General features: G+C 43.3%; 1 protein-coding gene across 1 annotated transcript in view; it reads right to left on the bottom strand.

Annotated features, from left to right (window-relative positions):
- Window positions 7,141-22,191, bottom strand: part of CATSPERE (catsper channel auxiliary subunit epsilon) — an 86,745-nt gene continuing 71,694 nt past the window's right edge. Inside the window, exons 19-22 of the mRNA XM_003130564.4 lie at window positions 17,632-17,718; window positions 14,420-14,577; window positions 9,721-9,774; window positions 7,141-7,572 (exon numbers count right to left, since the gene is read on the bottom strand). Coding sequence (XP_003130612.1) covers window positions 7,419-7,572; window positions 9,721-9,774; window positions 14,420-14,577; window positions 17,632-17,718 — 453 coding nt within the window. The 3' untranslated portion in view covers window positions 7,141-7,418. The remainder of the gene's footprint in view (window positions 7,573-9,720; window positions 9,775-14,419; window positions 14,578-17,631; window positions 17,719-22,191) is intronic.

The raw sequence follows: 22,191 nt of genomic DNA, 5'->3' as shown, positions 1-22,191 counted from the left end.
GGAAGATAACTTAATATTGCTGTCCTTGTGCCTGTGAGCTGTTGCTGAGCTTTTCTCGTGAGATGGAAAGGAATGCATTTTCCACGTTGAGGTTTGTGTACCATATACCCAAGGCCTGATTAACCTGCCCTAGTGCTGATTACATATCTGGCCGACAATGGCAACTGGCACTACTACTGGGTTAACTCTGCAGGAGTCTACTGAGTTCTCCGTTTTGTGCATGGGCCAGACAGGTTATTAAGAGAACAGCTGAAGGAATTCCTGCCGTGGTGGCGTGCATTAAGAATCCCACTGCAGGAGTTCCCGTCGTGGCGCAGTGGTTAACGAATCCGACTAGGAACCATGAGGTTGCGGGTTCGGTCCCTGCCCTTGCTCAGTGGGTTAACAATCCGGCGTTGCCGTGAGCTGTGGTGTAGGTTGCAGACGCGGCTCGGATCCCACGTTGCTGTGGCTCTTGCGTAGGCCAGTGGCTACAGCTCCGATTCGACCCCTAGCCTGGGAACCTCCATATGCCGCGGAAGCGGCCCAAAGAAATAGCAAAAAAAAAAAAAAAAAAAAAAAGAATCCCACTGCAGAGGCTCAGGCTTCTGGGGAAGCATGGGTTTGATCCCCAGCTGGGTGCAGTGGGTCAAAGGATCCCATGTTGCCACAGCTATGGCGTAAATCACAGCCTGGGCTTGGATTCAGTCCCTGGCCTGGGAGCTTGCATATGCCGTGGGTGTGGCCATAAAATTTTTTTAAAAAAAGAAATCTGACTACCGCTGCATTATTTAGCTCCATCATTGTGACACCCTAATCTCTGCTATTCCTTCGGAAAAGACAATGATTTTTTGCCTTTCTCAGAGGTGTGTCTGGGGACAATTTCAGAGGTTTCTATGACTGCACCTACTCCAGAAGCCAAGGTCCCAATGTGGGCTTCCCTGCAAAAGCCACATATGGAGAGTTCCCGTCGTGGCTCAGTGGTTAGCAAATCCAACTAGGAACCATGAGGTTGTGGGTTCGATCCCTGGCCTCACTTAGTGGGTTAAGGATACAGCATTGCCATGAGCTGTGGTGTAGGTCGCAGATGTGGTTCGGATCCCGAGTTTCTGTGGCTCTGGTGAAGGCCAGCAGCTACAGCTCTGATTAGACCCCTAGCCTGGGAACTTCCATATGCCGCAGGTGCGGCCCTAGAAAAGAAAAGAAAAATACCCCAAAAACAAATACCAAATGTATCATTTTCAATTATGCTCTTGGGGACTGAGGCAAGGACCCAGGGTGTATGGAGCCACTTTGGCTGTCAGAGGTCCCCACTCTAAAAGAGGGATTAATGCACTTTGGGTCTCTAAGTGTCAATGTTAATTCAGACCTGCATCATCTAATAGTCCTCAACATATCTGGCTATTCTCCTTTCCTCAGTACAGTCACCTGAGTAAGTGACCATAGGTCTTGGGGGGAATTGTCACTGTATCGACGTGTCACAGTGTTGCAGGGTCCTTCCTCCTAGGGCCCCGGCCACCTCTTCAGGCAGCAGATTCTGGATCTGAAAATCTGCTCCAGTCTGGGTCTGGGGCAAGGGACTGTGACTTTTCATAGGGACAGCTGCCCTCAGCCACCTGCTCCACTGTTTTGCTCTTAGATGTTATTCAACAGCCTCCTTAGCTGCCTGGTAATTTTGCTGCTACCACCACCACCGTCTCTGTCCAAAACTGCCTGTAGGTCAAGCCCCCGCAGTGGTGCCTTGCCTGCCATCCTGCTGACTGTGGCCTCCTGGCTTCAGGAGGTGAAGTGCCACTGCCAAGCCTCTCTTACTTCAGCGCCCCATCCGCCCGATGAGCCCTGTGGCTGTGTCACCTGTTGTCATCCCTAGCTGTAGAGGAGAGTCACCACTGGAGATGTTGAGTGATGCTGGTGGTCCTCTCATCAGAACATTCTTGGTGAGGAGTTCCTGTTGTGGCTCAGCAGGTTAAGAAATGGACTAGTATCTGTGAGGATGTGGGTTCGACCCCTTGCCTCGCTCAGTGGGTTAAGGATCCGGCCTTGCCGTGAGCTGTGGTGTAGGTCACAGATGTGGCTCAGATCCTGCATTGCTGTGGCTGTGGCGCAGGCGGGTGGCTGCAGCTCTGATTCAACCCCTAGCCTGGGAGCCTCCATATGATGTAGGTGTGGCCCCAAAAATGTCCTTGGTGAATAGTGTGCCATCTGGACATCACGGGGCACAATCCTCTGCTGGGTCTTCGGCCCTTGGAGACACATCCATTCTGTCTGCCCGCCTCCCTGAGCCCCTCCATTTCTGCCTCTAGCAACTTCCAGGACACCCAGAATTTTTTTTTTCTCACTTTACCGAGAGTCGGCCACCATTTTTCCAGCCGTCTAAAAGCCACTCCTGCCCTGAGTTTACCTCCTCCCCCTTGAGTCCTGGCTAGGGCGTTCATTAAATCTCACATCCTGAGAAAGTTCTTGCTTATCCAGTTTAACGAGCATTCAGAATCCAATGCCAGGCGTCCAGGCATACTCCCCCGGTTCCTGCTAGTACCTACAGGCTAATTTGTTTTTTTAGGGCCACTCCTGCGGCCCATGGAAGTTCCCAGGCTAGGGATCCAATTGGAGCTGCAGCTGTCGGCCTACACCACAGCCACAGCAATGCAGGCTCCGAGCCACGCCTGTGACCTACACCACAGCTCACGGCAACACCGCATCCTGAACCGAGTGAGGCCATGGATCAAAACCACATCCTCGTGGATACCAGTCGGGCTCATCACCGCTGAGGCGCCACAGGAACTCCTAACAGGTGAATTTTTGTACTTCCTTCCTTTACCAGGTTCAGCACCAGCTGGAATATGCTGAGATTTCTGCCCTCAGAGGAAGAGGAGGGGGACCTGTGTCTTGTGCGGGAGAGGCTTCTGCAGCCTCTTCCAGCCCAGCAGAAGGGGCAGCTCTTATTAGAGGTGGATAAGCCATGTCTGCCTGCCCGGAGGCTGGGTGTGGGGTGGAGTGGGTGTGGAGAGACAGTGTATTTAGAGGCATCCATCCAGATGAGCCTGTCCCAGTTTTTAGGATTCCAGGTGTTCCCTACCAGCGCCCCAACCTTTGCATAACAGACCTGCCTTAATTGAGTGTTCAAACATCTGTAGAGCCCTGTGATGTCCAGGTCTGCAGCCTCCTCTTAAATTGTGTCTGCCCTTTGATGACTGGTGAGGCGCATCCCTTTATGAGCTACCACTGAGGCACCCGGGTCCCACGCCTGCCCTTTAAGTGCTGTGGTTCTCTCGCTGACCTTCTGCAGGTTGCCAGAGGGACCACAAGTGTTGGTGAGGGTGTGGAAATAAGAGAACCCTGGTACCCTGTTGGGAGGAATTTAAATTGATTCCGCCACTATGAAAAACCGTATGGAGGTGCCTCAAAAAATTAAAAATAGAACTGCCACATCAACCAGCAATTCTCCTTGTATGTATTCAAAAGAAATGAAAATGGGATTTCAAGGAGCTCTCTGCACTCTCACATTTACTGCAGCATGATCGTTATTCACAGCAGCCAAGATATGGAAGCAACTTAAGTGTCTGTCAACACATGAATGGGGGGTTGCCGTTGTGGCTCAGTGGGAACAAACCCTACAAGTATCCATGAGGATGCAGGTTCCATCCCTGGCCTCCCTCAGTGGGTTAAGGATCTGGCATTGCCTTGAGCTGTGGTGTAGGTTGCAGATGTGGCTTGGATCCCGCGTTGCTGTGGCTGTGGTGTAGGCTGGCAGCTTCAGTGCCGATTCAACCCCAAGCCTGGGAACCTCCATATGCCTCAGGCTCAGGCACACACATGCACATGATATACACAAAATGCTGTGTTTCCTTCCACACTTTTCTGTGTTCTCATACATAGAGCTTTCTTTTGTTTAGATAATGAGATCATGTTATAAATACTTCCCTGCAGCTGGCTTTTCTCATTTAACACAACCACATGGGAAAAAAAAAAATCTTTGAAATCAACTCATACAGACTGATCCATACGGTCAGTGAACAATCATTTACTTAACTGTTCAATTGCCGACAGGCACGAATTCTCTTTCTAGATTTTTTCAAGACTATATATATGTATCTATATATATATAAATTTAGTATATAATTCAAATATATACGTATATATATTTGAATATCTGTATATATGTATATTCAAATATCCTGATATATTGATCCTCCCATCCCATGGATAGATTCCTAATTCCTAAGAGGGAGATTTTTGGGTCCAAGAGAATGAATATTTTTAATTTTAACTAATCTTGCCAGGTTGCTTTCCAAAAAAAAAAAAAAAAAACTTTAAAATTCACATTTCCTTCGGAAATGCAAGAGAATTGCCTTCTCATCCCTAAGGCTCATTCCTTCTGAGTTTTTGTCACTGGTGAGAAAGGCAGCTTCACTGTAACTTTGGTTTGTCCCTTTCTGACTGCTGGTGTGGTTGTGCATCCTCAGTGGACAAGCACCTGATTTTGCAGCCAGTGCGTCTGAGACTTACCAGCCCTGTGACCTTAGAAAAATTACTGAACCTCTCTGGGCCAGTTTCCTCGTATCTATAGTGGGATAATAACAGTTCTCATTGCATAGTGTTGTCAAAGAGGATTAGATAAATTATCAGAACAATTTCTGGCACATATTAAACTCTAAAAAACAGTTGTTTTAAGTATGTTTATTGGCTTTTTGGATATGCTCATCTGTGAAATGACTATTTTTTTGTTTGTTTTTATTGGTTTTTTTTTCCTGTCAAATATTTCTATCTGATCTTTTTTTATTTTATTTATTTATTTATTTTTTGTCTTTTGTCTTTTGTTGTTGTTGTTGCTATTTCTTGAGCCGCTCAAGCGGCATATGGAGGTTCCCAGGCTAGGGGTCTAATCGGAGCTGTAGCCACTGGCCCACGCCAGAGCCACAGCAACGCGGGATCCGAGCCGCGTCTGCAACCTACACCACAGCTCACGGCAACGCCGATCATTAACCCACTGAGCAAGGGCAAGGACCGAACCCGCAACCTCATGGTTCCTAGTCGGATTCGTTAACCACTGCGCCAGGACGGGAACTCAATCTATCTGATCTTGTTTCACACCTTTCAATAAAGATTTTAAAGATGTTTTTCATGTATGGCATACACCTTCCATATGACATTTAATTCTATGTAGGAGTTCCCGTTGTGGCTAAGTGGAAAGGAACCCCACTAGTATCCTTGAGGATGCGGGTTCAATCTCCAGCCTCACTCAGTGAGTTAAGGATCTGGAGTTGTTACAAGTTGCAGCACTGGTCACAGATGTGGCTTGGTTCTGGTGTTGCTGTGGTTGTGGTGTAGACCAGTAGCTATAGCTCCAATTTGACCCCTAGCCTGGGAACTTCCATATGCTGCAGGAGTGGCCCTAAAAAAAAAAAAAAAAAAATTAATTCCATGTAATTTGCCATTACAATAAAGAGATTATTTTTTATGATTTCTATTGCTAACTGTTAAACTTATATATATATATACTATAGAGGAAAGATGCTGAATTTTAAATATTTGTCTCACATTGAGCCATCAGGTGATATTATTCTAGTAATTCTTGTTCCTGATTTTGGGTTTCCTGGGCATATAATTTTATTATTTAAAGAGAGGATTTGGGGGAATTCTCGTAGTGGCGCAGTGGTTAGCGAATCCAACTTGGTACCATGAGGTTTCGGGTTCGATCCCTGGCCTTGCTTAGTGGGTTAAGGATCCGGTGTTGCCGTGAGCTGTGGTGTAGGTCGCAGACGCAGGTCGGATCCTGCATTGCTGTGGCCCTGGCATAGGCCGGCAGCTACCGCTCCGATTAGCCCCCTAGCCTGGGAAACTCCATATGCTGCAGGAGCGGCCCTAGAAAAGACAATAAATAAATAAATAAATAAACAAACAAACAAATAAAGATAGGATTTGGGGAGTTCCCATCATGCATCAGAGGTCACAACCCAACCAGTATCCATGAGGACTTGGGTGCAGCAGCTCTAAAGAGACAAAAAAAAGAAAAAAAGAGAGTATTTTATCACCTTTCCCTTGGCGTTTGTTAACAGCTGTTTTATTTTCCTTTTGTAAAGCCAGAACCTTCAAAACAGTAATGAAGAGCAGGTATCCCTGTCTTATTCCTGATCTTAGTAAAATGAGAAAACTCTTTGCGGGGAGTAGCTTTGATCCGTGCCCACGAGTTCTGTCATGTTCCCTGTCGTCCATTCCTCATGTCTGTGCCATGGATTTCGGACTTGTTTACCCAGCCTCCACAGTCACATAAGCCACTTATTTATTTATTTTTATGCGGTGAGGGTAAAGGAGCCAATTTATGAAATTAAATACCGTCCATGGAGGGAGGAAGGAATGTGGGCTGGGGGCCTCCAGCCTGGCTGGGTCCAGCACAGCTAAAGGTCAGCACACCAGGGATCTCCTGTTTTCCTCCCCATAAGCCAATTCTTTTCGATAAATCTCTTTACACACACACATGCACACACTCACACACAAACATACACATTTCCTCTTCTACTGGTTCTCCTTCTCTAATTGGATCCTGATTATTCAAATATGAGTTGTTTAGAAAGCTGTGATCACATTTGGACAAATTAAGAAGCTTATTTTGAGCATCAAAATCAAATCTGAAAACTTAAGATTTAGAGCATCAGCTTCCTATTCTCAGTATAATAAGTTGCATATTTCATATGCAAATCTACCATTAGAGAGACACCTGAAATGGCTTTCAGAGACTATTTGTTTTTTTATTTTTTTGTTTTTAGGGCTGCACTTGCTGCATATGGAAGTTCTCAGGCTAGGGGTCAAGATGGAGCTGCAGCTGCCGGCCTACACCACAGCCACAGCAATGTGGGATCTGTGCTGCGTCTGTGACCTACACCTCAGCTCATGGCAACGCCAGATCCTTAACCCCCACTGAGTGAGGCCAGGGATTGAACCCACATCCTCATAGATACAAGTCTGGTTCATTAACCACTGAGCCACAATGGGAACTCCTTTCACAGACTATTTAAATTCATACACATTAAGTCTTTTATAAATAAATTAACTACAGCCATATAAGGTTTCCTATGAAAAGTTTTATGTAAAATATAATATTTGACATATTTATATATTTTCAAAAGTTTACTTTCATTCTTAGGAAGGATTGTAATAACCAAATTTCGGTGGTTTTAAATCTTTTTTATTTTTTAAAAGCCATGTAAGAGTATAAAGACTACCTTAAGATAAAAACAAATACATTAAGGATTAATTAGTTTAATAACATAGATTATATATGAACATATTTCTGTCTTGGGCAGTTGAACATTTTTTAGATTTTGAATTTGATGATACTGTGAGCTTATACTTAGTATTTCTTGGTCAAACACATACTCTCAATATAAGTATATATACACACTCTCTATATACATATATTCATAGAAAATAAACTTTTTTTCTTAATTATTCTTCGGTTTCCTTTCAGATTTGTAAAATGGGACATAAATATATTCTCTGTAAATCCTCATATAATGGAAGTAGCTCAAAACCAGAATAGTGAAGAACAGTAGCATCAGGAGAAAGAGGAAAGCGGCAACCAGGTAAGCACTTGGGCTGAAATGAGAAAAGAGCCACGAAGGTCATGGTTCACCTGGGTTGTTCATTTACATAGCCAAATAATTTTTGAACAGCTAGCTGCTATGCGACTATTCTCTGGCAATGATTGATGAGGTTTAAGACCTCTTGTCTAGAGTTCCCGTTGTGACTCAGCAGGTTAAGAACCCGACATAATCTCTGTAAGGATTCAGGTTTGATCCCTGGCCTAACTCAGTGGGTTAAGGATCTGGCGTTGCTGTGGCTGCGGCGCAGGCCCGCAGCTGCAGCTGCAATTCGACCCCTGCAAGGGAACCGTAAAAAGAAAGAAAAAGAAAAAAAGACATCTTGTTCATCTTCAAGATGTTTATTTACCTCTTGGTGTTTGAGGCTGACCAGGCTGGAAGACAGTGTGACTGATGAATATAACATAAGAAGGAAGTATAAAGTTCTCTCTGGGCTCCAGGCATCAGGAAGTTCTTGCAGGGAAGGTGACCTTTGAACTGAGTATGTGAGCGTTAGCTGTCTACGAGTCGGATTAGGAGGATTAGTATGAACTAGCTAGATCAAAAGGCCTGGGAGCGGAGGAGGACACCAAGGCGGGCGTTTTAGGCTAAGGGAGATGCATTTACAGAGGCCACGAAGCCGAAGCCGGAGAAAACCTTAAGACCAGCCCCAGACATTCTGGGACTCAAACTAGTTCCTTTGTGACTGGAGCTTAGGTAATAAGCTCAGTGGTCAGTGATGAGGAATCATAGGTGGTTCGAGGTAAGGAAGACAGCTTTTATCAAACTATGAAATCAGGATTTTATGCAGAAGGCAAGAGAGGGTTTCAGAGACAGGCTACAGGAATTCTCATTTTAGAAAAACGATTCTGACCTTAGTGTGAGGAATGGATGAATGGGAGGCATGAGCGTGGAGGGAGAAAACTGGTTGGGAGGCTTTGGTAATAACTAAGTATTATGAGAGTTTTAATTAATTTGTGGCTGAAGAAAAGGGCAGAAGTGGATAGATCTAAGATCTGTTTAGAAGTTTAGATGGGATCCATCTTGGTGACTGTTAAGATGTAGAGTTTGAGAATATGTTAGAATGAAAGATGTTTCTTAAATTTGGGGATGACAGAGTTCCCTTCGTGGCTCAGGGGTTAATGAACCCAACTAGGATGTAAGAGGATTCAGGTTCAATCCCTGGCGTCGCTGAGTGGGTTAAGGATCTGGTGTTGCCGTGAGCTGTGGTGTAGGTCACAGACGGAGCTCGGATCTGGTGTTGCTGTGGCTGTGGTGTAGGCCAGAAGCTGCAGCTCTGATTCAACCCTTGGCCTGGGAACTTCCATATGCCATGGGTGTGGCCCTAAAAAGACAAAAATAAATAAATAAAGTAGGGTCATAAGTAACTTCATTGTTTGCGGTGCACTCTTGTTTAAATTTTTCCAAAACCAAAAAATAAAAGTACAGGACAGAAAAGCAGTCATCTGTAGTCCCAGGTTTCATATTAAAGACACTTACTCTGCCTTCCAGGGAAACTGAAGCTGAGTCCCAGGAAATGACTTCTGCTGCTCTGTTTCCTGGATGCATTGAATGATAGCCAGAAGTCGAGGGCTGACTCACTGTCCCACGGCTGCTGTCTACCATCTGCCCTTAGCTGATGGAGCTGAAAGACCCTCCCTTCCACACACGCTTTTTAGGGCCGAACCTGCGGTTTATGGAAGTTCCCAGGCTAGGGGTCGAATCAGACATGCAGTTGCCGGACACAGCCACAGCCACAGCCACAGCAACCCAAGGATCTGAGCTGTGTCCGTGACCTACACCTCAGCTCACTGCAATGCCAGATCCTTAACCCCCTGAGCCTGGCCAGGGATCAAACCCACATCCTCACGGATGCTACCTGGGTTCGTTACTGCTGAGCCACGACGGGAACTCTGAAAGACACTTTCGATGGCAAGACAAGGGCTGTTGAGGAGGTGGAACAAAAGGGGACCCTAGGTGCAGTCACAATTCTCAGGAACTCCTTCCTGCTGTACCCCTAGCATAGTGGGTGCGTATACTTTTTTTTAGGATGTCACATAGAAGGCAGAAGGATTAGGGCCCTAGGGAAATAGGGGAGTGGTGCATTTCCTTCTTAGCTGCCACCGTATCCCTCGTGAAAGCCTGATTAGGCTCCAGCCATTACCTGGGAATCATTCCAAAGGTCTCTATTGCAAATATAGTGGTTAGGTTACAGAAGCTGCAAATGAGAAAAATAATATTAAAGATTAGATTAAATACCGTGCATTAGAAGACTCCGTGCACATCTCTATGGTAACAACCAAATCATTTACAGTGTTAGTTAAGGTGTCATTTTCTGACAGGGGAGAGAAGAGATGCATCTACGTACTAGCTGTGATGGTTTTTTCCCTATGTGAGACTTAGGCTGCTTGCTGCAAGTTTCCCCAAACCTTGTCAGTGCAACCTCATTGTCCTCCTCACAGCTTTACGTCATTTTGATAGTGGTTCCCAGGGCAACAGCAATAACGAAAGGAATAATAATTGGCAATAATAAGTATTGACAGAAATAATAAATAGTTAATATTTATTAAGCATTAGTACTTATTGAACATGAATGAATACTAATTGAACATTTGCTATGTACCAGGCAATGTAGCAAATGCTTTACGTGAATTATCTTAGTTAATCCTCATAGCAGCCTTTTTTTTTTTTTTGTCTTCTGAGGGCCGCACCTGCGGCATATGGAGGTTCCCAGGCTAGGGGTCGAATTAGAGCTGCAGCTGTTGGCCTGCACCACAGCCACAGCAATGCCAGATCCGAGCCATGTCTGAAACCTACACCACAGCTCATGGCAACGCTGGATCCTTAACCCACTGAGTGAGGCTGGGGATCAAACCCTCATCCTCATGGATACTAGTCAGGTTCTTAACTTTCTGAGCCGCAGTGGGAACTCCGGAGCCTTTCCTTTTACATGAAGAAACTGAAGCTCAGATAGGTTAAGCTACCTGCAAAAGTTTACACAGTTACAAGGAGCACAGCTGGGATTGGAATTCAGGTTTTTCTCACCAAAGAGCTCATGATGGTCACCTGATGTAGGCTGAGTCCATCAGGAAGCTGGGAATGTTAGGAGCTTGATATGTGGAACTGTGTTACTGTTTCTAAAGTTACTGAATTTCTCTCATAATTTAGCATATTGCTTAGAAGGAGACATAAATTCTAAGATTATGTATCATTAAATAAAGATTAATGATATGATATCACCAACTTTGTGTGGGAGAAGAGGGAGGAAAAGAACTTACTTTTATCAAGTGCTTGTTATGTGCCCTGCAAAGTCAGGGATTTTTACCCAAGTACTTCATTTAGTCCTCGGAATACTATAACATATGTATTATTAATTTTTTTGTTGTTGTTAGGGCTGCACCTGTGGCACATGGACGTTCCAAGGCCAGGGGACCCACGAAGGTCCCAGGAATTGGAGCTGCAGCTGCTGGCCCCGAGCCACAGCCACCACAACGAGGGATCCGAGCCTCATCTGCCACCTGCATCACAGCTCACGGCAATGCTGGATCCTCAACCCACTGAGCGAAGCCAGGGATCCAACCCACGTCCTCATGGATCCTAGTCAAGTTCTTAACCAGCTGAGCCACAAGGGGAACTCCTAACATATGTATTAGTACTCATTTTATAGATACAGCAAAAAGCTCAAAGAGACCAAGCAATTTGCTTAAAACAAGACAGTTAACTAGTGGCAAAATTCGGACTCAAACCAAAGTAGACTCCCTAACATAGTGTTCTCGGGGTCCATCAATGTTGCCTCAAGTGGCAAGATTCCTTCTTGTTAATGGCCAGATAGTATTCTATTGTATATATAGCACATTTTCTTTGTCCATTCATCCATGAATGGACACTTACAGTATTTCCATTTCTTGGCTACTGTAAATAATGCTTCAGTGAACATGAGGGTAGATACCCTTTCAAGGTAGTGTTTTACTTTTCCTTAGATAAATATCCAGAATTGGAATCGTTGGGTCATATGGTAGTTCTATTTTTAATATTTTGAGGAACATCCATCCTGTTTTCCATAGTGGCTGCACAAATTTACATTCCCACCAACGGTGCACAAAGATTCCCTTTTCTCCACACCCTCGCCAACGCTTGTTATCTCTTATCTTTTTTTTTTTTATCACATCTGTAGTTGTATAATGATCATAACAATCCAATTTCACAGGATTTCCATCCCATAACCCAAGCATGTCCCTCCACCCCCCAAACTGTCTCCTCCAGAGACATAAGTTTTTCAATGTCTGTGAGTCAGCGTCGGTTCTGCAAAGAAGTTCCATCTGTCCTTTTTTCAGATTCCACATGTTAGTGAAAGCATTGGATGTTGGTGTCTCATTGTATGGCTGACTTCACTTAGCATCATAATTTCTAGGTCCATCCATGTTGCTAAAAATGCCGGTATTTCATTCCTTTTAATGGCTGAGTCATATTCCATTGTGTAAATGTACCACCTCTTCTTGATGCACTGCTCTCTCGATGGACATTTAGGTTGTTTCCATGTCTTGGCTATTGCAAATAGTGCTGCAATGAACATCGGAGTACACGTGTCTTTGTGCATCGTGGTTTTCTCTCTCTTATCTTTTTGATAAGAGCCATTGCACCAGGGCTGAGGTGACATCCTATTGTGGTGTTGAATTGTATTTCCCTGGTGATTAGTGAAGTTGAGCACCTTTTCATGTACTCATTGGCCACCTGTATGTCTTCTTTGGAAAAATGTCCATTTTGTTACTCTGCCCATTTTTAAATTGGATTGTTTTTTTGCTGTTGAGTAATAGGAGTTCTTTATAATATTTTGATATTAACCCTTTATCAGATGTATGATTTCTAAATATTTGCTCACCTTCTGTAGGTTGCCTTTTCATTTTGTTGATGTTTCCTTTGCTCTGCAGAAGCTTTTTAGTTTGATGTAGTCCCACTTATTTATTTTTTCTTTTGTTGCCTTTGCTTTTGGTGTCAAATCAAAAAAAAGAAATCACTGCAAAGACTGATAGCAAGGAGCTTACCACCCATGTTTCCTCTAGGAGTTTATGGTTTCAGGTCTTATGTTCAAGTCTTTAATCCATTTCGAGTTAATTTTTGTGTATGGTGTCAGATAGTGGTCCAGTATCATTCTTTTGCATGTAGCTGTCTGGTTTTCTGAGCATCATTTTTCTTGGCTGCACTCACAGCATGTAGAAGTTCTGGGGCCAGGGATAGAACCTGTGCCATAGCAGTGGCAATGCCAAATCCTTAACCTACTGAGCCACCAGGGAACTCTGACCAAAACCATTTATTGACGGGACTGTCCTTTCCCCACTGTATATTCTTGGACTCTTTGTCATAAATTAAGTGACCATATATGTATGGATTTATTTCTGGAGATCTCTATTTTGCTCCACTGATCTGTGTGTCTGTTTATGATAATACCATACTGTTTTTTTTTTTTTTACTGCAACTTTGTAATATAGTTTGAAATAAGGGAGCATGATGCCTCCAGCTTTGTTCTTCTTCCTCAAGATTGCTTTGGATGTTAGGGGTCTTTTTCAGCTCCATACAAATTTTAGGATAGTTTGTTTGAGTTCTGTGAAAAATGTCATTGGAATTTTGATAGGGATTGCTTTGAATCTGTAGATTTCTTGGGTGGTATAGAAATTTATATTTTTTCCCCTTCGTTTTTTTCTTTTATTTAGGGAGCTTTCTGTTCAGCCCCTTTTCTCATCACCCTCAGTTCCTTCACTCTGGGTATCTCCTAAAAGCTCTTTTCCTTTCTCTTTCCTTCTAGTAAGTCAGTTAACTTACATGTGCTTATGGAATCAGTGTAGAAGATGCCCACATCTGTATTTTCAAAATTCTTTACCATCGGCTGTTCCCTTCAACTCAAGGCCCAGATTAGAATGTTTAACTGTCTATAGGGGAATCTTCGCTTTGATATTTCATTGTCCTCTCAAATGCCAAGTCAGAATGCTTATCTCATTATTTCCCCCAAAGAAAAACCACCCCCTTATCCGTAGAAAAAACAAACCATAATTTTTAATCACCTAGTCTAGAAAACTTAAAACTGTAGAAATTCCTTCTTTTCCTTCATTTGCCCCATTAGATCCCTATAATATCTCTTTTCCTGACAAATACTTATTAGACTTTTTCCTTTCTTTCTATTCTTACTGCCACTAGGGTTTCCTTTGATCCTTGTCTTATTAATTCTGCTCTTCTCATTTATCTGCAATTTATTTTCCTTTTATAAAGGTACAATAGCATTGTGTCTAAAAAACGTACATACCTTAACTAAAAAATACTTTATTTCGGAGTTCCCGTCATGACTCAGCAGAAACGAATCTGAATAGCATCCATGAGGACTGGGTTCGATCCCTGGCCTCGCTCAGTGGGTTAAGATCCCGTGTTGTGAGCTGCAGTGTAGGCCAGCAGCTCTAGCTCTGACTTGACCCCTAGACTGAGAACCTCCATATGCCGCAGGTATAGCCCTAAAAAAAAAGAAAAGAAAACTTTATTGCTAAAAAATGCTAACCATCATCAGAGCCTTCAATGAATCATAATCTTTTTGCTAGTGGAGGGTTTGAAATATTATAAGAATTACCAAAATGTAACACAGAGATATGAAGTGAGCAAACGATGTTGGAAGAATGACACTTGATAAACTTGCTCTACCAAGGGTTGCTACAAAACTTCAATTTGTGAAAAACACCTTATTTTTGAGGCACAATAAAGTGAAATATAACAAAATGAGGTATGCCCATAGTTAGATATCTGGGTAATATCAAATCCAGAAAATAAATATTTAATTTTTATAAACTAATGCTGAACCTATTACATGAAACATTTATATTCACCTATAATTTGGATCCAGAATCTTCACACGAAACACATACATTCCAGAATGGTCCAAGGGCCAGACTAAATGGTTATGGTTTGACTTGTTGATAATCTCATATGGTTGATTTAAGTCTCCTGGTTTTCCAATAGCATAAGAAAAGCAGTGTTTATAGTTCTGAAGAGTAAACAAAGACAAAACCTTAAGATCAATCTAATGAACACAATTATATTTTCATATACTTATCTTGGACACATATCATCACAATGCATTGCTGCTAAGGACATATTCATCTTCTATCATTATATGTACTTTTTGTAGATGGACACCTGGAAATATATTGTTTCCAAATTTCTACCTATTTCCTAATAGGACTGATGATTCCCACTGATTGTTGCTTCTAGTTTGTGTCATCCCTCATATTTCCTGATAGATTAGCAGATTTAGCAATGATTTTTCCATCATTATTTTTTCTCCTTTCTTTTTGAGTTGAAAGACCATTTGACCAAGTTATACAGTCCCTAAGAAAACACATCTGCCCTGGCTTCATGAAGTACACTTCATTTCTCGCCAAGGAGTTCTCAGAGTACTATGTCGGTCATGTCCAGAACTCAGCTCGAATCGGGAGTATATAAACATGTAGCCAGCCATTCATTACCCACATTGTCCCTTTCCTTCTCAAACTCCAACATTAACTTGGAAGAACCTGTGGAAATGCCCCTTTTGTGAGGAGTCCTTCAGGTTTTCTCTTGAGAATTTACAGCCTATAGAGCTACTTCTCAGATTTTATACAGGTGTCATTCAGCCTTGTAGAATGAGAAGGACAATGTAGCCATCAGGGCAGTTCTAGGAGTGGGAAGGCTATTTCATTTCAAGTACATGTTTCAGGAAGGGAGCACCTCCACTGCCGTGTTGAATAAATATGCAAAGACATCCTTCACTAAGGACAGCCTTACTCACTAGGACATAACTAATCTTTGCAGGTACCTACCTTCTATTATATTCAGACTCCAGACTTAAATTTACCCTTTTAGTGATGAGCTCTTTGTTTCTCATATGGTAGATTGAACACCAATGGCCTGGTGTGGGCACTCCAGAATCTCTCTAGAATGTAAGCCATTATTTAAGTATTTCTTTCTTTCTTTCTTTCTTTCTTTTTTTTTTTTTTTTTTCTGTCTTTTTGCCTTTCCTAGGGCCGCTTCCAGAAGCATATGGAGGTTCCCAGGCTAGAGGTCGAATTGGAGCTGTAGCCACGGGCCTACGCCACAGCCACAGCAACCAGGGATCCGAGCCGAGTCTGCAACCTACACCACAGCTCACGGCAACATGGGATCCTTGACCCACTGAGCAAGACCAGGGATCAAACTCGCAACCTCATGGCTCCTAGTCGGATTCGTTGACCACTGCGCCACGACGGGAACTCCTAAGTATTTCTTAAATGTGGTCTCCAGATTTGCTGTATCAGCATTACCTGGGAATTTGTTAGAAATGCAAATCTGGGGGCTTTGCCCCAGATCTGCTGAATCAGAAATTTTGGAGGTGGGGCCCAGAGATCTGTTTTAACAAGTCCTCTAGGTGATTCTAAAATTTGAGGAGGTTTCTGCTGTGGCTCAGCAGTAACAAGCCCAACTAGTATCCATGAGGATGTGGATTCAATCCCTGGCCTTGCTCAGTGGGTTAAGGATCTGGCATTGCCATGAGTTGCAGTGTAGGACAAAGATGTGGCTCACATCCCGCCTTGCTGTGGCTCTGGTGTAGGCCAGCAGCTGCAGCTCCAATTCAACCCCTAGCCTGGGAACTTCCATATACTGCAGGTGCAGCCCTTAAAAAAAAAAAAAGAAAGAAAGAAAAGAAAAGAATGAGGTTGGGGGAAGAGGTGTTGGAGATTTTAGGAGCGAGGAGAAATCATGCAATAGCTATGAGGCAGCGGGGGGGGGGGGGGGGAAGGGGGGAGGGAATGAACTAGAGAAACACAGTCATGTTTGTTGGCCAGTATTACAGGACCGTTTTAATCATGAGATGAAAGCAAAACTAGTCAGCAGGGGTGTTTTTCTCTGAACACAGTTAAGGGCTAAGGTGGACAGTTGAATTTAACCAGAGTCGTGCTTTGGCTGCCTGCATAGAAAGAAGTGAGGCTGGGCAAAGGAGTTGAGGGCGCTTATGAATAGAGTGCTTTGATTCTTGACTGTGGAGTTGATGCTGGGGGAAGAAGTAAAAGACAAGCAGGGGCTGGGTCGAGGGGGCTCTCATCAACGGGTTGAAGGTTACATTGGGGTGGAAGGATTGTTCAAAGGATCTTTGGCGTAAAGCTCCCAGGGTTATGTTGCTGGGAAGCCTGGGGCGGTGGATGGAAAATGGACGGGCTTGCTGTGGGGAGCATAAAGGATAACGCATGTCATTCGTATATATCCCTGTCCTGACATGTACAGCTTCTGATACAGAAGTCAAATAGCTCTCTGTTGTAGGGTTTACAGTTTACAGGCTGAGACACCTTACGCGTCACTTTTTATTCACGAGATGTGACTTAATTTACCAAATAACAAAGTTTCCTTCAACATTGGATCGAAAAAATTGAAACAGTGTAGGATTGATCACTGGCATTCAGAAACAATCTTTTTCTTATACAAGAACTGAAAATTCAGGCATTCTTTTTCTTCTTTCTTTTCTGGTGTTTTTTGTCTTTTTAGGGCTGCACCTGCAGCATATGGAGGTTCCCAGGCTAGGGGTCGAACTGGAGCTGCAGTTGCCGGCCTACACCACAGCCACAGGAACGCCAGATCCCAGCTGCGTCTGTGACCCATGCTGCCGCTTTTGGCAACGCTGGATCCTTAACCCACTGAGCCAGGCCAGGGATTGGACCCATATCCTCAGGGGTGCTAGTCGGGTTCTTAAAGCTGCTGAGCCATAATGGGAACTCCAAATTCAGGCATGCTTTAGAAAGACTCACTCCCAGTGCTTTACCATGTTTGTCAGATATGTAACAATCTCCATCCACATAGACTTTTAGCAGAGAAAATGAAAACAAAATTGTTAGTAATACAGGAGCAATGGAAGATCAAACAGGATTAAGATGAAGCATTTTAGAAATCATAGTGGAATCCAATAGAAAAATTGGATTTGATTTACAAAATCAAATTTAAATCCAAAGTGTTTCCGTCAGGCATTTGTTAATACTAAAATGCCAAATTAATTATTATAAATAAACAATTTGCAAGGTAATGCTTTTCTTACCTCCGGTCCCCAGGCTTCTTCTAATGGGAGGTGCTTGTTAAGCTTTGTCATTGACTTCCATGTCTGAGCTTCATTCAAACAGCCACTCTGTCAAAAGATTTTATATATATATATATATATATATATATATATATATATATAAAACACACACACACATATATATAGATTATATGTTTTGTATATCAAGTTATTTCTGAGTATTTAATATATTTGAGTGACATTGAAAATTTTATATCTATTTTTTATTATTTAAATGTTTGCTGATATACAGAAAAACAATTGACTTTTGTATATTGACATTATACAGAGAACTTTTATTTCCAGAGAGACTTTCTTAAACTCACTTATTTTTTTTAAGATTTCTCTTTCTTTCTTTCTTTCTGTCTGTCTGTCTGTCTGTCTGTCTGTCTGTCTCTCTCTCTCTCTCTCTCCCTTCCCTCCTTCCTCCTTTCCTTCCTCCCTTCCTGCTTTTCTTTTTCGGCTGTGCCTGCGGCATGCAGAAGTTCCCCGGGCCAGGTATCAGACTCGAGCCACAGCAGTGACAACTCTAGATCCTTAGAGCCACTGGGGAACTCCCTTAAGCTCACTCAGTAAGTTTAATTGTTTCAGGAGTTCCCGTCGTGGCTCAGTGGTTAACGAATCCGACTAGGAACCATGGTTCCGACTAGGAACCATGAGGTTGCGGGTTCGATCCCTGGCCTTGCTCAGTGGGTTAAGGATCCAGCATTGCCGTGAGCTGTGGTGTAGGTTGCAGACGCGGCTGGGATCTTGCGTTGCTGTGGCTCTGACGTAGGCTGGTGGCTACAGCTCCGATTAGACCCCTAACCTGGGAACCTCCATATGCCGCCGGAGCAGCCCTAGAAATGGCAAAAAGACAAAAAAAATTAAAAAAAAAATATGGAGTTCCTGTCGTGGCACAGTGGTTAACAAATCCAAATAGGAACAATGAGGTTGTGGGTTCGATCCCTGGCCTTGCTCATGGGGTTAAGGATCCGGCATTGCCGTGAGCTGTGGTGTAGGTTTCAGCTCCGATTTGACCCCTTGCCTGGGAATCTCCATATGCTGCGGGAGCGGCCCAAGAAATGGCAAAAAGACAAAAAAAAAAAAAAAAAAAAAAATTTACATATGGATGCTGTTTTTTTCTTTGCCTTTTTAGGGCTGCACCCACGGCATATGGAAATTCCCAGGCTAGAGGTCAAATCGAAGCTGCAGCTGCAACTGGGTGAGGCCAGGGATCAAACTCTCGTGCTCATGAATACTAGTTGGGTTCGTTACCGCTGAGCCATGACAGGAACTCCTGGATGATAAATTTTTAATCAAATGACTTTTCATCAATGATCATAACAATCTTATTATGCCTTTTCTTCTTTATTCTGTTAATATAGTGGATTGTGTTGATTTTCAAATGATATTCCCCAACACTTCATTTATGAAATAAGCCAAACTTGGTCTACATGTATTATTTTTTTAATAAATCGCTGTATTCGATTTGCTAGTTTTTGTTTATGTGTTGTGTAGCTGTGGTCATGAGTGAAACTGGCTCGTAATTCTCTTTTAGGGTCCCATCAAGTCCTCCTGGATTCACAAAAGGAGTTAAAGGTGTTTTCTCCTACCCTAATACTCTGCAAGAGTTTTTAAAAGGCTGAAGTAAAATTTTTCTTAAATATTTGCTGTTTTCCTTTCATCAGGAAAGCGATTTGGGATTAGAGTTCCCTATTTTATTTATTTATTTATTTATTTTTGTCTTTTTAGGGCTGCACTCATGGCACATGGAGGTTCCTGGGCTAGGGGTCTAATCGGAGCTACAGCTGTCGGCCTACACCACAGCCACAACCATGCCAGATCCAAGCCGTATCTGCGACCTACACCACAGCTCACGGCAACACCGGATCCTTAACCCACTGAGCAAGGCCAGGAATCGAACCCGCATCCTCATGGTTCCTCATTGGATTCATTTCTGCTGCACCACAATGGGAACTCCCCTATTTTTTTTTTAATACAAGAAGTTTTGGTGTATTTTTTAAAGGCATTTGTCCATTTTATCCATTTGTCCCTTGCCAAATTTGTTGATATAAATTTGTCTGTTGGGAGTTCCCTTTGTGGCTTAGTGGTTTACAAACCCAACTAAGATCCATGAAGATGCAGGTTCGATCTCTGGCCTGGCTCAGTGGTTAAGGATCCGGCGTTGCCGTGAGCTGTAGTGTAGATTGCAGATGAGGTTTGGATCCCAAGTTGCTCTGGCTGTGGTGTAGCCCAGCAGCTGTAGCTCTGATTTGACTCTTAGCCTGGGAACTTCCATATGCCATGGGTGCAGCCCTCAAAAAAAAAAAAAAAAAAAAAAAAAAAAAAAGTTTGTCTGTAAATAACCTCTATTTTTGGGTTATAAATTGGAGATATTCCAATTTTATTTTTTTAATTTGTCAGCTGAAATAATTTTATAAAGCGATCCTTTCCCTCATCTATTATTTGGTTACCACTTGGTATAGTTCATGTGAAGAAAATAGGGTAAATATTACTGTCTTTCTCTTTATCAGTTTTCAAAATAAGGAATTGGTTTCCTATCATTCTACAAAGGTGACCTTAAAAATTATTATGAATTCATAGATTTGATACATTGATTTTGTTGTTGTTTTTGTCTTTTTAGGGCCAGACCTGCATATGGAAGTTCCCAGGCTAGGGGTCAAATCAGAGCTGCAGCTGCCAGCCTACACCATAGCTCACAGCAATGCCAGATCCTTAACCCACTGAGGAAGGCCAGGGATCAAACCCGCATTCTCATGGATACTAATCGGGTTCTTAACCTGCTGAGCTGCAACGAGAAATCCTAAAAGTTTAATTCTTTTTTTTTGTTGTTGTTGTTGTTGTTGTTGTTGTTGTTGCTATTTCTTGGGCCGCTCCCGCAGCATGTGGAGGTTCCCAGGCTAGGGGCTGAGTCGGAGCTGTAGCCACCGGCCTACGCCAGAGCCACAGCAACGCGGGATCCGAGCCGCGTCTGCAACCTACACCACAGCTCACGGCAACGCCGGATCCTCAACCCACTGAGCAAGGCCAGGGACCGAACCCGCAACCTCATGGTTCCTAGTCGGATTCTTTAACCACTGCACCACGACGGGAACTCCTAAAAGTTTAATTCTTGATCTCTCGTAGTCCAATGAATATGTTCCTGGCTAAATGGCTCTTATGGAGGACTCTCCTCGGTGAAATGTGTTAAAAACTCAGACTTTTTAATCTAGTGGCTTTTTTTTAAGACCCCTAAAGCTTTCATCCAGCTCTCATCTACTCTATCTTTAATTGTTGCTGTAAAATATTGCATGACATGTGAAGGAAGATGGGAAGCATGGATGTTCAGGTGAAGTGCCTTTTTTTTTTTTTTTTTTTTTTGGCCACGCCTATAGCCCATGGAAGTTCCTAGGCCAGGAATGGAACCTGTGCTGCAGCAGTAACCAGAACCACAGCAGTGACAATGCCAGATCCTTAACCAGCTGAGCCACCAGGGAACTCTTTGTAAAGTTCTTAAGCACCTCATCCTGGACACAGAGAACTTCTCCTCCCACTCCAGTGAAAAGATTCAGTCATGTGGCCCCACTTAGCTGCAAATGAGACTGGGAAATGTGGCCTCTTTTAGAAAGCGTCTTCCCATCTACATGATGGCTGGTAGAATTCTGAAGTCAACTGTGATTGTTTACAGGGCAGAGGGAGAAATCATCCAGTTACAGAGTGTATGGGAGCAACAGGTAGGGGTATCTGGCAATTGGATGACAGGAGCCTCAAACAAATGGTCTTTTACTTGGGGTGAGAAGAGGATGATCTGGAAATGATGCTGCAGATTAGGAAGAGCATAAACCTCACAGCTCATTCTTAAATCTATGGGGTAAAAGAAAGAGTACCTTTGGTTTGCCAGAAAAAATGGGGAAGATTATATTCTCTGAGGAGTATATATTGAAGAAGGATCTAGGGCAGAGCTCCCACTGTGGCATAGTGGATTAAGGATCTGACTGCAGCGGCTCAGGTCACTGTGGAGGCACAGGTTTGATCCCCAGTCTGGTGCAGTGGGTTAAAGGATCCAATGTTACTGCAGCTGTGGTGTAGGTTAAAGCTGCAGCTCAGATTCAGTCCCTGGCCTAGGAACTTCTATATGCCATGGATGCAGCTATTAAAAAAAAAAAAAAAGAGAGAGAGAGAGAGTGCAGAATTCCCATTGTGGAGCAGTGCAAACGACTCCGACTAGTAAACATGAAGTTCCAGGTTCAATCCCTGGCCTCGCTCAGTGGGTTAAAGATCCAGCATTGCCGTGAGCTGTGATGTAGGTTGCAGACACGGCTTAGATCCCGTGTTGCTGTGGCTGTGGCAGAGGCTGGCGGCTACATCTCTGATTCAACCCTAGCCTGGGAACCTCTATATGCCGTGGGTGCAGCCCTAAAGAGCAAAAAAAAAAAAAAAAAAAAAAAAAAAAAAATAGAAGGAGAGAGAGAAGGATGGATTTAATCTTAAGGTATATTGGAAGGGTTTGAGATGGTGAAGAGTAATGCAAGTCTGAGCCAACGCATTAAGGATGGAACA

Source organism: Sus scrofa, chromosome 10, assembly GCF_000003025.6.
Source record: "Sus scrofa isolate TJ Tabasco breed Duroc chromosome 10, Sscrofa11.1, whole genome shotgun sequence".
In the NCBI taxonomy this organism is placed as follows: domain Eukaryota; kingdom Metazoa; phylum Chordata; class Mammalia; order Artiodactyla; family Suidae; genus Sus; species Sus scrofa.
Note: the sequence above shows the minus strand (reverse complement) of the source record. Positions and strands in the feature narration are given on the sequence as shown.